The sequence below is a fragment of the Urocitellus parryii genome, chromosome 7 (assembly GCF_045843805.1).
Source record: "Urocitellus parryii isolate mUroPar1 chromosome 7, mUroPar1.hap1, whole genome shotgun sequence".
In the NCBI taxonomy this organism is placed as follows: Eukaryota; Metazoa; Chordata; class Mammalia; order Rodentia; family Sciuridae; genus Urocitellus; species Urocitellus parryii.
This window is the reverse complement of record NC_135537.1, coordinates 133346613-133362033: the sequence shown is the minus strand read 5'-3', so window position 1 is coordinate 133362033 and position 15421 is coordinate 133346613. Positions and strand designations below refer to the sequence as shown.

The 15421-nt window shown below is 50.3% G+C and overlaps 1 protein-coding gene across 2 annotated transcripts in view; it reads right to left on the bottom strand.

Annotated features, from left to right (window-relative positions):
* Wscd1 (WSC domain containing 1) overlaps positions 1 to 15421 on the bottom strand; it is a 44627-nt gene that overhangs the window by 11877 nt on the left and 17329 nt on the right. For both annotated transcript variants that reach the window (XM_026393946.2, XM_026393945.2), the window contains exons 3-5: positions 14744 to 14858; positions 13066 to 13250; positions 8675 to 8796 (exon numbers count right to left, since the gene is read on the bottom strand). In XM_026393946.2, the coding sequence (XP_026249731.2) occupies positions 8675 to 8796; positions 13066 to 13250; positions 14744 to 14858 (422 nt within the window). The remainder of the gene's footprint in view (positions 1 to 8674; positions 8797 to 13065; positions 13251 to 14743; positions 14859 to 15421) is intronic.

Below are 15421 nucleotides of genomic sequence, written 5' to 3'. Positions count from 1 at the left end.
TTTGCTTCCCTGAGTGGATTAAACTGTCAAGTTTCCGGGTGTTTGTAGAGCGGCGGGAGAACTGCAGACAGTAATGTGGTTTTATTTACAACATAACCGCTTCAGCAACATCACTGGATTCTGAAAACACAGAACAATTTTCAGCCCCTTGGGGATTTCTAGGACATGATTTCCATAAAAATTAAATATTGATGAATCTTATCTCTCTGCCAACTTACATTCCCCCCCCCCCCCACCCCGCCACCATTCCAAGCTTCAGTGAGGAGAGAAAGGGCAGAGAGGAGGAGAAGAGGATTCGGAGAAAGGAAGGCAGATAAAGAAAGCAGGCGTGGGGTGGTTTCAAACAAACCCAAGAGGAGGCTTGAATGGAAGCACCTCGCCCATCCTGGACAGGGCAGAGACACACCTTGACACTGCACCTGCAGCTGGAGGCAGGGCAGGGGGCAGGATAGGAACTTATCTGGAGGTTTGGGGGATCTGCATCTGAGCCTGACAGGAGGGTGGGCTTTCGGCTTGGAGCCAGGTCATGAAACCATAAGGGCTGGGCTTTGTAGGAAGTGAGGATCCACGTGCAAAAGCTTGGCCCATGGCCAAGGGATCGAGGAATGGATATTCCATCACATGTGGAGCCAGGGTCCCAGCAGGCATGTCCAGGCCTTGCCTCCTCCAACTCCATCCTTCTCTGAGTAACATTCTCAGGATCTCCCAAACTGTGCAGAATTATAGAAATTTGAGAGAGCACAGAGGGGAAATGGAGGCAAAAAAGGCAGGTGACCCATAGCCCAAGATCTCCAGTCTGTCAGGTGAGTGGGCACAGAGTCAGCCTCCTGGATTCCAAGACCCGTGCTTTGCCCAATCACCGTGACTTGACTCCTTGGGGGCAAACCAAGGAGAGCAGGGCTGAGGATTCCCAGAGAAATATGTGAGCCCGTCTCTCATCTCCGGGGCCTTCGCTTCATTCCAGAGGCAGCTCTGAACATTTAAGATGTGGGAAGGAAAGAAGATGTCTGCAAGGGTAGCTGCAGGGATGAGGGATGCGGAGCGGACTTCTGCTGTCAGGAAAATGACAGGTTGAAGGAAAACGCATCCAGTGATGTTGTGACTGACATCAGGGCTGTGGGGCTCTGAGAGGTGGCTCTGGGAGGTGGAGACAGCCCAAGGCTTGCCATCAGGAACCTCAGGTCTGAATCCCGTATGTGGTCTCCAAAAAAGGCCACTGGGTATCTCTGAGCCTTGGTTTCATCATTTATAAAAGGGACAGGGTTTAGCGATGAGGGCTCTGGGGAACGCAGGCGTGCGTTTAAATTTAGGTGGGTTGAGTTGATATCTCCATTCCGAAGAGGGATTTGAGCATTGAAATGCTCTCAGGGTACTTTTCATACAGTAGATACTGAACAACTTGGATGGTCTGAGTCTGGGGGAGATTAAATGCATAGAGCCAGAAGCTTCGCCCTCACAACCCCAGTGTCTTCTCTTCTCCATGTCAAGAGCTGACTCCCCTTCCATGTGTCCAGCCTCACTCTAAACAGATACTGAGTCATCTGTCCTTTGGATATGGAGAAAAGGTTAAGTATGAAGGTTTGGGGCAAAGGTTAAAGAGTCTCCAGGTACCCTATGGGATTGTCCCCTTGGGTGGGTAGCTTTCTGAAAACCTGAACTCCCCCGGCAGCTGACCTGCCAATCCCACTTCCAAGGAACACCTTCCCATCAAAGCCACCCATTCATTGGACAAAAGTCCGCAAAACACTCTGTGATGGACCCATTCCACCATCGAGATCCCAGGGCACCTGGGTTTCCACTGACCTGGGAAAGGACCAGCTCTGCATCTTAGGCAGTTTCTCAAACATCCCCCCATAGAGCAAAAGAACCAAGGGAAGTTGAATGATAGCAATCATCATGATCCACATCTGGAACACTTGTTACTCAAGAACATAAATTACAGAGTCCCTTATCCTAATCTGGTGAGGCAGTTTCACCTCTGACAGTCCCACCTAGCAGATGAGAAAAACCAAGGTTCAGGGCAGGGATATGAACCCAGAATACTACAAGTCCAAATCCTCCTTTCTATCAACTTAAGGGTGAAGCTAAGAGACGTACTCCAAAAAAATGTATCAGAAGTCTGAGAAGCACATACCTAAAAACGTACATATCCTGAGTCCCAACGATTCCATATCTGCTAGCACAGTCCAAGGAAATAATAAATAAGGAGCATTTTAAAAAGGAAAGGAAAAGAAAAGAGGAAGTGAACTCAATGTCCACCAGGAGAGAGTGGAATGCATGCAGTCATGGGAGGCAAAGCATGAAAACATAAAAAATGTCCAGGACATAAAACACAAAGAAAAGGGAACAGATGTAAGGAGGGAAGAGTCAATGTCCATTACACAAATTCCCTATACTATACCTACAATAAAAGACCCAAAGGCTGTAAAATGTTAGCTGTTTTCTCTGAGGTGGTAAAGTTACGGATGAATTTTATTTTTATTTTTATGCTTCCAAATTTTCTAAAACAGATATTGCAAAACACAAACCAGTGTTCTTTTTTTTTTTTTTTCAAACCAGTGTTCTTAAAAGCACACACAAGGTTCAATATTGACAGCTTCTCTATGGACTCTTCCCAAGTATTACTTCAGCCACCTATTGGCGAGACAGTCTTTGGACAAGGGAAGATTCTTCATATCAAGGTACCAGTTCTGAAAACCCCACCCTGGGCAAAGATGTGAGATAGGGTGCCCACCCCCAGAGACCAAGCATCTATCCAGGATGGATTGCATCTGCCCAGATCTATGTGGACTTAGTGAGAGCAGCTACCTAGCAGAGAACAAGCAGGCTCCACATGAGTGCGTGCCTTTCCAGTTCACAGGTGGCCCTGTTAGCACCACCATTAAATGGCCAAAGAAAAAGCCCTTAAGAAATGTCAATGGGAAACCATCCAGGTGATTAATATTCTGCAAGCAAACCTAGACATCAAAAGAGGCTAAAAGAAGGTAAAAGAAAAATGTGATTCCCCTTTCTACCCACCCTCCTTCCTTTATCAACACAGCCACTGAGAACAAAGCTCAGGTCCCAAGGTATACTAGCTGGTGAAGCCTCCCTCCTTGGTGATCTGTCTGCAAAGGGTGTGAGATTTCACCTATCAGCCCCATTTTGGAATGCTCACTCCCACAAATGGTCTATGCGTTTGCTTGTGGACAAATATCAGGCTTCAAAATCAATGACCCCGGATCCGAACTGGTAGCAATGCAAATATCTACCTGCCCCTCTGCTCATTCGAACTTTGCATACCAACGAAGGAGCTGATAGGATCTTGAAGGCCAAAGAGGGTGAGCAGGTCTCCTCCCACCTCAATATGATCACCACCGGAAATTAGGCAGGATCATTTCAGGAGGCTTTAAAAACACATTCCACGGGTCCAGTCCCTCTCGCTGGCAGAGAATCAGATCATTAAGATGCTAATATTGCCCCAAATGTTCTTTTTTGTTGTTGTTGTTCAACTGCACTCCTGGAGCTCCCCAAATCTATTTTCACCCACAAGCAAAAAACAGAGTAGAGATTTTTATGGGGGGGGGCACAAAGAAGCCTCAGAGGGCAGCTCTAAAGTGGGGGTGCTGCAAGGAGGGCTCCCCCTCTTCTCCTGCTACCAAGCCCCACCTCTACATCTGTCACTCCCAGCAGCACTTCTACCCAGCTGGCCCCAATTAAGCCTCTGGTCCCCTCCCCTACCCCCAAGGAACATTCTGCTTCGAACATTTTCCCTCACGCGAGTCTTTGGAAAACATTTTCAATGGCTCTATTATAGACCACGGTATGACCCTGGCATAATTTAGCCATTCCCACCTCACAGGGTATCGGATCCTGCTTTTTTGGCCAAATGAGCATGAGATAAAGCTTCCACGGGGACTGCCCTGCAGCCTCCGTACCCCCGGCCTTCCTGGAGAAGAGGGCTTGGCCTTCAGAACAGGAAAGCACCCCAGACATCCCAGAATGCACCGCTTTCACCACCCTCGATGTTCAGGAGACCAAGGTCAGATGAATTTCCAATTGCTTTCACATCCCCAGACCTCAAGGCTAGAGGTAGAATTCAAACCTGGGGGAAAGTGGGCCAGGCCTGGGCATTGCTAACCAACACCTTCAAGCAAGCCATGGGACTCCACCAGGGTTGATTTCCCCCCGCCCAGGGCCCTTAGCCATGTCTGGAGTCTAAAATTGTCACAAGTGAGAGGAGAGTTGCGGTTAGTATCTGGTGGGCAGGGGCTAGGGAGACTGTTTAAGTATCCTCTAATGCACAGGCAGATCCTGAAACAAAGAATTCTCCAACCTGAAATGTCAGTCTTTCCCCCACCCTGCCTAGGGTGAAGCAAAGCCCCCACCAGGAATCTGCAGAGCTCAGGAGCTGCCAGCCCAGAAGGTTTGAGTCTATGTTATAGCAACATCCAAAGGCTAGACAAGGGAGCAGGGATAGCTGGTCCGGGAACTAAAGGCTGATGCTGCTGGGTCAGCGGTCATTGTCATGGGATGCTCGATATCTGGGTACCATTCATGCCCTTCCTGGAATCCCTCACTTTATAGCCAGGTCATCAGTTGACTTCTGTGGCAGCTTTGTCAAGGCCTCTCTAAGGAATGCTGCCTTCCAAAGGGATCCACGGGAAACTCCCCTTCTCCTCTGGCCAGATGTTTCCCCCACCCCCCACATGCCTCCTCATCCCCCCAGCTGATGCCCACGTCTCACGTGGATTCTGCTCCTGCAGCATCTCTCCGATCGACTTCCTCCTTCATCAGCTCTACCCCTCTCCGTGTTCCAGAATAACCTTCCAGCAGTTGTGCAGTTTCATGGGGGTCTTATGACTCCTTCTCTGCCACACCCTCAGGAACTCCCTCTCTTTTTCCCCCCTGAAAAAAAGTCTGAACTTCAAAGCAGACATCTCAAGTCCTCTGCAACTTGTCCCCACCCTACGTTTCACACCACCCCCAGGTAGCCCTCCACTCTGGCAGGACTGGGCAGCTTCCTTGCCACCTTGATCCTGCTCCACAGGTGCCACCTCTCACAAGGCACTCCCTGCTCCACTCACCCAACCTGCTGACCTTGCCCAACTGCTCCAGCTCCAACCTCCCTAAAAGGGGCTATCCTCCTCCCTTCTAAGCCTCCCTCTCAGCTTCCTTCACCTGCTTCAAGCACTGGCCTTACCCTGCCAGGAGTGAGTCCCCCGAGTTCCCATCCCAGCCCCTCCTTAGACATGAGCCAGGTGTGATGAGTGGGGCCAGTGATCACTGATCACTAGACTCTGCGGGCACCCAGCATCTGGCTTCGCCCACTATAAATATCAGCGTATGTGTTTTGCCAAATTTCACTCCACGTGCGTTTACTAAGATGGGCTTTCAACTCTCAAACTGGAAATAGTGACTCTTCCTACAGCTGCAAAATCCTGCAGCTCTAAACAATGGGACCCGAGGAAACACCCACCCTCCCATCCGACAATACAGATGGGCCGGATGAGGGAGACGCTGTCACATGGAATCCAATGCTGCAGGCACAGAGGGCACAGGCCTCTTTGGAGATGCCTTTCCCTATGGTCTGACCAGAATGATTCCCAGCCACATGTGCCAGAGCTGAGCAGGTAACTCGTTCTTGAAATGTATCACGGAGGGGAACTGGACAAGCTGCTAAGGTCTCAAATGGCTTAAGATCCCCAAGAGCCTGTGGGTATCTTTTGGCACAGGCTCCGCTGTGAAATTGTAGCAACCTGGATTTGTGCCAGTAAATAGGAAGGAAGGCTGAAAATAGAAGTTGAAGAGTTCTAGATCTTGAAATTCTTGCCTGTGACCACAAGGCAGGACCTTCTCGGTTCTAAAGGGCTGGCCAATCAGTGGTGCACCTGGGGCATCTGCCTAGGATTGGAATCCACCCTTCCCATAGATGAGGGTTACCAGGGTGGCACGGTTCTCCTCACTCATCACTAGAAGGGAGATACAATTAGTATAACCTTTGCTAAGGGCAACCTGGCAACTCTGACTACAATGAAAGACACATTCTTGAACTCTCCTAGGGTTGTTTTTTTTTCCTTACAGATTCACTCAGACAAAATGACCCCAGGATAGCCAATGCTGTGTTGTTTATAAGAGCAAAAGACTAGAAATAACCTAAATGTTTAACAGGCAGGGATGGGTTAAATAAATTATAGGCCATCTGTGTAATGAGGAAAAAAGAAGATTGAGAAATCACTTTCTCTGCTGATATGGAACCATCCTGAAGATGGATAGTCCAGTGGAATGGGTTTGATGCAGAATTGTGTTCGGGACTCTATACCATCCAGGGGGTTCGTAATGACATTGAAGAGGATGCAATTGCTTGAATATTCCGTCTCGGAAAGCAGACAGCTGTGGGCTGCCTGGGAGGATGGACGTGAGCGGAAGGACTCAGGAGTAAGGAGCTTCCCGCCAGGCCCTCTGGTATCTTTTCATTGTGTTACATGTGAACAGATTATCCACTCAAAGCCATCTGAAGTGCTCAGGGCACACAGCCATGGTGACAGCCCATTCCCTCTCCTGTTTCTTCTCATATTTTCTGCCACTTATTCAGAGTGGCAGCGAGGCCCTGGTGTCAGGAGACAGGGCTGTGAAGCTAGTTGCTCGGTGCCTAGGTGTGGACACTCCCACCTTGCAAGCCTGCGCTGCCTCTGGCAGCAAACAGAAAGGAGAATGTCTCCCTGGCAGAGCCCCTGGGAGGACTGAGGCAGATGACTCATGCCCAGCACCCAGCCCTCAGCAGGAGCCCTGCAGGGCTGCTGATGGAGGGAGCCAGCCTCAGCCTGTGTGACCAGCTCCTTGATCCCAGTGGAGGATTCTCTCTGGGGAACTACTCAGAACTGCAGATGTGAGGTTCACCTTGAGGGGGTGGTTTGTTCCCCTGAGGGTACAGGCAGGAGCTGACAGCTGAGCATGCATCCCGATTGCCTCCCCCAGAGGTCTGCCTCCCGCAGGTCTGCAGGCCGGATGTCTGCAAATCAATAAACTGCCCGGGTGCAGGGCTGGGTATATTGTGTCCTGCGGACTCTGATCCCCAAGGCATCCTCAGCAGTGGCTTTGGAAATGCTGGTGACTCAGTAGAGCTGCTTCAAAGGATGCACTCGAGCAAGAAAGAAGCCCCAGTGGAAGCTTTGTTCTCCATGCAGCCTTAGAGGAAAGCTCTGCAGGCAACTGAGGAACACAGGAAGCAGGAAGAAGGCAGCTCCCAGGGCGTGTGGGGTGGGGTGCAGCAGAGGATGTGCTCATATAGGCCCGAGGACATCTGCTTCACTGAAGCCTCTCCCCCGTACCCACTGAACCATCAGCTGACGGAGGAGCTGGCTGACGTCAAGCCCGGGCTCTACCGCTTACTGGCTAGGTGACCTTGAGCAGACTACTCGGGCTCTCTGCCTCAGTTTCCTCACCTGCAAAATGGAGCTGACCTCAGTCCTCACCCTATAGGATTCTTAGAAGGAGGAAAGGAGTTAGCCACATAAAGTGCTTGGGATGGTACCTGGCATGAAATACGTGATCAGTAAATGTCACCTTCTCTTGATCATCATTGTCACCATCATCGTCATAATGAAGGCCCTTGTGAGGTTTGGATATGAGGTGTCCCCCAAAGCTCATGTGCAAGAATGTTCAGAGGTGAAATGATTGTATGAGAGTTGTAACCTTATCAGGGGATCAATACACCAATATGGGTTAACCCAGGGCAGCTGTAGGCAGGTCAGGTGGAGCTGGAAAAGGTAGGTCACTGGGCTGTGCCCTTGGGGCTTTTATTTTGTCCCTGGTGAGCAAAGCCCTCTCTCTGCCTCCTTGAGCCACCTTCCTCCACCACGCCTCTGCTCCATGCTGTGCTGTCTCACTTTGGGCCTAGAGCTATGGAGTTGGCCATCTATGGACTGAGACCTCTGAAATCAGGAGTCCCAAATAGACTTTCCCTCCTCTACGTTGTTGAGAAAGTCGCTCAACACAGCCTTCTTCTCTCCTTAGTCCTGTTCTATTATGTAGTCAAGTACCACAGCCCTGTCAAGACTACTGAAACCCAGCACACCCAGGTAGCCCCGGACCCCAGCCCAAGACCTCATTGTTCCCTGGACACTGTCTGCTGGGTCTCCCAGCCTTTTGTCACACACTTCTGGCCCTGCCTTTTGCAAGCCCCCTGTGCCCTTGTTCAACTCCTTCTACTCCTGAGCTAGCATGCAATGTGGGGACAGTGGCCTTGGGTGCTTGGCCCAGTGCTAGCAGAATCACCCTCCATTCCACAGTCTGGATCCAACTAAAGGAGCAGGTGTGACCATGACCCCTGCAGTCAGATTTGCAGCCCAACATCATCAGTGCAAACAACAGAAAATCCATCAGCTATCCCCAAGTCCCAAGCCAGCATCTTCACGCATCCAAACCAAGTCAATTTAACATCTGACACTTGTGCAGAGCTCCCATCCAGAAAGGCACATTCCTTCCAGCTTTATAGCCTTCACAGACAATTCCCTACCTGGCCTCAAACAACTGGCGTCCTCTGTGCATCAGGTGGCTGGCCTGCCTCCCTCCTGTACCCTCCCACCTGGTCCAGCGCAGACAAGGGCAGCTCAGCACGGGCACCTGCCCTTTCTTCGCAGACCACCACACATGCTGGATCCTTAAAGGGCTGACAGATTATCACGGATCTTACTTTCTGGGAACAAAATCCTGAGCACATCTCCACGGTCACATTGGCCTCCACCAGGGAGGTGGGGAAGGTTTGCGTGACGTTCTCTGGCAGTCGGAAGCACCCTCGGTAGGTAGCAGTCCGCCCTGAGAGGAAGGAAATGGGTTTGTGGTGAGAAATGGTGTCCACGGGTGCTGGTGCCTGTCACAAGGGCAAATGTTGACTTTGGATCTTGAGAAAGGTGTAGACATGCTCAGGAGGGGGCAGAACTCAAGTCAGGCAGAGAGACAGTCCTGGAGAGGGTGCAGTCAAGATCCTGAAGGAAACCAGGCATAGGACCTTGGTCGTCCAGGGTCACTGACAAGGGACCATTTGGCTGAAATTGCTAAGCTCAGGGTTTGCTTCTACCAGATCTCTGCAGATGGTGTCCATCTGTCTTTCCTTTCTTCTCTCCTTTCTTTCCTGGGTTGGGCAATTACTATGTGTCAGAGTCCATGACAGGTGACCTGAGAAGCTGATATTCTGGAAAACTCTATGCCCTCTGAATATAGGCATTAAAAAGAAAAGTAGACTTGGAAGTTCGCAATCCTGCTGTGCTGCTGGGACCACAAGGCTGCTCTGCTTCTGAGCAAGTTTTGCCTCCCTCTGATCTTGAACTCCCACCCGAATTCTAGGAATACTCCTGACACCTGTGTCACCAAGGAAGCTTCCTGCCAAGTTGTTCTCTAGACCTTCTGGTGGAAAAGCCCAGCTCCCTCGTTGGCTCCCTTGGTGCTGAACAAACCTTCTGGAATGTTCCGGCACCAACTGTTCTTATTTCTTCCAAACTCATCCGAGTTTCTCTAGGAAACATCCTGTTTCTCATCCCACACTCCCTTGAACAAAAGGTCTCCCAGGGCTCAGTCTCTCTACCAGGCGGCTCTGCCCGTCACACCTCCTGACCAGCATCAGCATCCCTTTCACTGGCATTGACCATGGCAGAGAGCACTTTCCGTGCAAAACTGCCGAAGCAGGATCAAACCCTGGATCTGGAAGCCCATCCTGGCTGACCATAGCACCCGTGGTTGGAAAGTCAGGACTTAGACCTAGTCAGGCACGAATGCAGGAAAGCAGCCTGTTGCAGAGAAAACAGAGGGACTCAGAGTCCCCAAGGCCTGGGTTCATGGGCAGTCACTGCTCCTGACTAGCTCTGCAACCCTCCTGTGTCACCGGCTCAGAGACTCTGTTTTCTCCTACGTGCCACCAAGCTGGGGCTGGCTATGAGGAGCACAGTGCACCACATGGCCAACTTGGATCTTCCCACACCCACGTACCTGCCCTGGGTGTGTCCAAGCAGAGGGTGAGGACATACACGGGACCCACAAGACTGTCCTGTGGCATGGCTGGTCCCCAAGGAACCAACCTGTAGATGCACAGGGTGGCACAGGGACAAGGCAAGGGGAATGTCAGTAGGACAGGAAAACAGAGAGAGGATAGAGTGACCTGCATCCTAGAGAGTCCCCAGGTCACAGAGAGGGAAGCAAAGGGCATCTGCATCTGGCATCCTGAGTGGCCTTCAGCCAGCTGACCCTGACAGAGCAGGCTCCCAGGAAGAGCTGAGCAGACAAGGTACATGAGGGGACGGCATCGACTGTGACAGGAGAACAACACATGGGCTGCCGGAGGGGGTCAGACCAGCTGTCCCCAGGTACCCCAGATGCGACTGTGAGCAGTCAGGTCATTGCCTAGAGCTGCCTGTTCCACAGCTTCTCCCTTTGCTCTCCAGGTGAGACCCCAAGGGCCATCAAGGGGAAGTCATTAAGGAGCTCTCAGGACTGAACCCTGAGTCTGACCTGGAAGCTGGTCCATGAGTCTTGTTAGCCAGAAACTGCTGCAAGTTACAATGGGGGGGGTCACCTGGTCACCTATGAGAGAGATCCTGTCAGCCTGTCCTCTTGAGAAGGGAGCGGGAAGGCAAGGGTCAACCACACAGGGCTTCACAGCCTGCCCGAAGGGGAGGTGTGGACACCATTTTCCACATGAACCATGACAGCAGGTCTGGCAGACTTGAGGTCTGGGGCTGGCCCAAATGACGGGGCCATCTGCCCCTTAGCCAGTGGACAAGAGAAGTACAACACCTGTCTCTGAGAGTCAGTGACAGCAGAGAGGAGAGTGGGTGGCACATCCTAGAGTCCACGTACAGGCCTGGTCCTGCTGGGGGTCAGAGGTGAAGGGTAAGGGGTCAGGCTAACGTTTGAATCCAAAGAAATAAAAGATCCAAGAAACCAGCCTCGGGCAGCCTAGTCCTCAGGGAGCCCATGTGGCTGTCCAGGTGACGGCAAACCTCTGTGCCAGGTCAAGGCCTGGAGCAGGGTAGGTGGCAGTAAGCACCTGTGGAGGTAATGGCCTCTTTGCTGGACCCTGAAGCTGAAGAGCATGTTGTCAGTTTCCCCATCCTGTGCCCATGGCTTTGTCTGGCCCTCCTGGCTTCCAGACATGTCCTGTCTGAATGCAAGGAGCACCTGAGTATCCCCAGCTGTCAGGGACAAACACTGGGCTGCTGTCCCTACACTCTGATCCATACAAGGTGGCCAGGGCTGACCTTTAGGTGCACTGTGGTTCTCAGTGATGGGCATCTGAATTGCTTGGAAAACTCAATTGTTGCTAGAGAATCCTCCCAGTAACCCCTCCACAGACTTAGAGTTTGACTTGACACCTCCTTTCCTGAGTTCTGTCCATTCCTGGACTGATCCATCGACCTCATGGAACCATGGACAGAGGCAAGACCATGGACAGAAGCAGACCATGTCTGGATGCTGGGTTGTGCCACCATGATCTGTAGTTCCACCCTGACCAGTGGTAACGTAAGTCTCCGTCCATGCTGTGGGAGAGGCTCACTTCTTTCCGGCCTGGCCCTTCCAGTCACAGGAAGAATGACTCCCAGAGCCAGGTGCAGTGGAACACGCCTGTCATCCCAGCGGCTCAGGAGGCTGAGGCAGGAAGATCGCAAGTTCAAAGCCAGCCTCAGCAACTTAGTGAGGCCCTAAGCAACTCAGTGAGACCCCGTCTCTAAATAAAATACCAAATAGGGCTGGGGATGTGTGTGGCTCAGTGGTTGAGTGCTCCTGAGTTCAATCCCTGGTACCAAAAAAAAAAAAAAAAAAAAGAATCACCCCCAGCACATGTGAATGTGCACAACCCTGTTATATTTTATAGAGGAACCTTTTGTAATCTGGTTAAGTAAATCTGAGGCCCATCATCTTGTAATAAGGACAACCTTGAGTTTCAAATTTATCTAATTGGGGCCCCTCAGGTGTCATCTCTAATTGACAGCACTCTCCTTGAAATTCTTGTTTGGAGTTATCAGCTTATTCTACCTTATGGTTGATTATTTTCTCTTGAGTTCTGTAATTTTGAATTGTAAATTCATCTTCAGTGAGAATTTACCTGTGGGAATTCTGAGTGATGGTCCAGCTCGCTCTCTCTCTCTCTCTCTCTCTCTCTCTCTCTCTCTCTCTCTCTCTCTCTTTTGCATTTGTCTCTCCCAGATACTCCATGCATCCCAGAACCAACTTTTAGAATTTTTAGGAACACACAGTATAAATTTGAATCCCAGAACTTGTAAAAATGTATAAGGACTAATTTGTAGAAAAAGTTGAATTTCAACTGAAGTTCAAATAAAATAGAGAAGCCTCCTTTCTATCTCCCTGAACTGGTGGGTGACTTATTATTAATTATTTTTTCATCGAAATTTCCACTGGTTTATACTTCAGTGAAATTGAGTTCCACTTGATGCAGAGGTTTTAATCCACTTCCCTGTTGAATGATAGGCCCAAGGCCTCATTTCCTGCTCTGCTTAAGCAGGAAAAACCTAGGCCTAAGGTTTACCAAGACTGATGACCCAGGGCCCTGAGACCCAGGGCTGCACAACATCATCCCCTCCTCCGACCACCGTGGTTCTTCATTTCCTCTTCTTTGTGGACCCATGGATTGTCTTACTTTCCTGCTAGTGAAGCTGTCCATTTAAAATGATATTGGCTAACTTTACCCAACATTTCCAAATGTTTTCTAGCTAGGGAATTTTGATATTCTCTGTTCTTCCTATTACTAGAAATCTCAGTCTCCTCAGTGGCAGTTTACAAAATAGATAGAACCAAGTGAGGGTAAGGGGGCTGTCTAAAGTCACACAGCATGTGTGAGGCATATCTAGGCCTCCTTATCCTTCCCTCCTGCAAGGCATGTCTCAGTCACGAAAGTCAAGCAGTTGAGTCTTCAATGGGCCCTGACACCTACCATGACATAGCACCATATAATGAAGATGAGAGAGAAGGGAGGACACAGGATCTGTCCCACATAGTGAGGTTGAGAGGCTTCAGGTAGGGGATAGCTGGAGCACATGGGACATGCACAGTTCAGGGAGAGGCGGGCACACTCACGCTTCCTGGAGCTGGACAGCAATGCGTCCACACGATACACGGAGAGCCGGTCCACAGCCCCGCACACGGTGCCCTTCTCCCCCTTGCACTCCTGGTTGCACTCCGTTAGCCCGACGCGCAGGGCTGGCAGCCGGTTCCCGCAGTAGCAGTCCGCACCGGCCTCCAAGCCTGCGTAGACGTAGGACCTGCAGGGAGACGGAGACTGGGTGAGTCCAGACCTTGGCTCAGAGCCCTAACTGCAGAAAGGTCCAGGTCAGGCATCCACAGCTGGGCCTTGGGCCAGGATAAGGGTTGGACGTGAAGCCGAGGTTAGGTCTGGGTGAGGAGGCAGGGGGGATGGCCCACAGCCTGTGGCTAGCCTTAGGAGTCAGTCTTCATCCAGAATTAAAAGTCATATAGGTAAGTCTGGGGGACCATTTTCCCTTTGTAATAAGTGATTAGCCCCATTGTTCTGACCTCAGCTCTGAGCTTTAGTGACCTCATGTTATAAGATACATGGGGCTGGATCAGCCAAGGGCTGGAAACCCAGTTCTCAGCAGGGAACAGAGAGAGCCCTGATATGGAGTGCTTGCCCTTTTCTGTGGTGTAAATACTCTCACTGAAGACAATGTCAAGCTAGCAATGTTACAGTTGCACAACTCAAAAACTTTAAGTGTGTCCCAGGCCCAAAGCACCTGCCGCTTGTCATATTATAAAGGGGCCGTCTGCCCAGCCCTTGGCTCCGGTCATTTCTCTACCTACTTTCTCCCCGTTGTAATTGCAGCTGTAAACAAAAAGAGATGGGAAATGGAATGTATTAAAAGTTTCACATGGGATTGCAACTACCGAAAGTGGTCATGTTTTCAAACTCCCCTCTCAGTGGATCCTGGTATAAAAAAAGCCCCAGACTAAAAATCCAGACAGAAGCATCTAGTTCTCGTTTGGCCACTTAGTAGCTCTGAGATGCTGAACATCACTTCCTACCTCCAAGTCTCAGTTTCTTTCATTGTTAAGAAACTAAAATGAGATGCTGCCATCTTCAGTTTCAGCTTTATCTAAGCTGCAAAGTGCATGCAATGCAGGAGGGTCTTGTCCTGCCTTTACTCAGCCTCAGTATCTCCATGTGAAAAAGGGGACAAATTAATTTGCTACCTAACAGAGCATTGTGGGACTCTGTGTGACATCAAAATTGTAAGAGGATCTAAGGTGATAGAAATAGATGACAGTGTCCTCTCATGCTGTCTTGCCTGTCCTCTACCCGTGCACATGAACACATGCACAGTGGACCCTTGCTTGGGACATGACAAATGTCTGCTAACTATTAAGAGAGCTAGCAGTATCTGAAAAAGCAAAACTTGTTATAAATGCAAATAGAAACACTTTTGCTAATGGAGCTGGAAAGGTCCTTGGAGAAATCTAGATTAAAACGTCTCATTTTATTTTTAAAAGGTGGGTAAACGGAGGCTCATGGAACGAAAAAAAAAAAATCTCACCAAAGTCACACAGCAAGTCCCTGGCACAGCTGGATTAGAAACCAGGTCTCTGGACACTGGCCCTCCTGCACCTTTCTTCTGGATGATGGGGATCTGATCTCATCGATTGAGGCCTAAATATATTGGTAGCCATAGCATCACTCTTCTGGGACTCTTTTCTGACCTTATCTCCAGGGGACTCAATAGCACGGGGTCCCAGCACTTACCGCTCAGCGCATGCGTCCTGGCAGTGGGTGACGGTCATCTTCCTCAAGTCATAAAACACTACCCCCTTCAGAGTTCTCTCCTGGCCTTCGTCACGGAAGCAGCCAAGGTAGGTTCCTGTGGGAGGGAGGATAAGATCAGGGAGGGAGGGGTCCAAACCGTGGGGCTCAGGCTTAGGAAAAGCCAGGGAGTCTCCAGCCCTGCCTGGCTCAGTCACCTCTCCAGGGAAGAGCGGAGGATGAGGGCTGCAGCTCAATGCCCGCTCAGTGCAGGAGCCAAGTGGGCATCTGGACAGCTCCAGCTTGTTCACTGCCTGCCCCTTTTTAGTAAACGGCCCACTGTCCACCAGGGCAGCCCTGTGATGAGCTCGGCTCATGCTGAGTACTGCTTTCTCCACTACCCACATGTGGATTTGTTTTTATTCATTATTATGATTTTAATTATACATTATAGCGTGATAATTCAATAGACATATAGGACGTATCGTATAAATCAGGGTAGTGGGCATTTCCATCTCATTAAACTTTTTAAAAATTATTGACTTGCAATGTAACTGGATAGTTTAATGACCTCCCATGGCCACTACCCCCTCCTCCTCCTCCTTAATCTCTCTAGGCTCAGTAAGGCCCCTCTGCCTCCACAAGGTCTCAAGAGAAAGTTTTGCTGCTTCCATGTGAGGC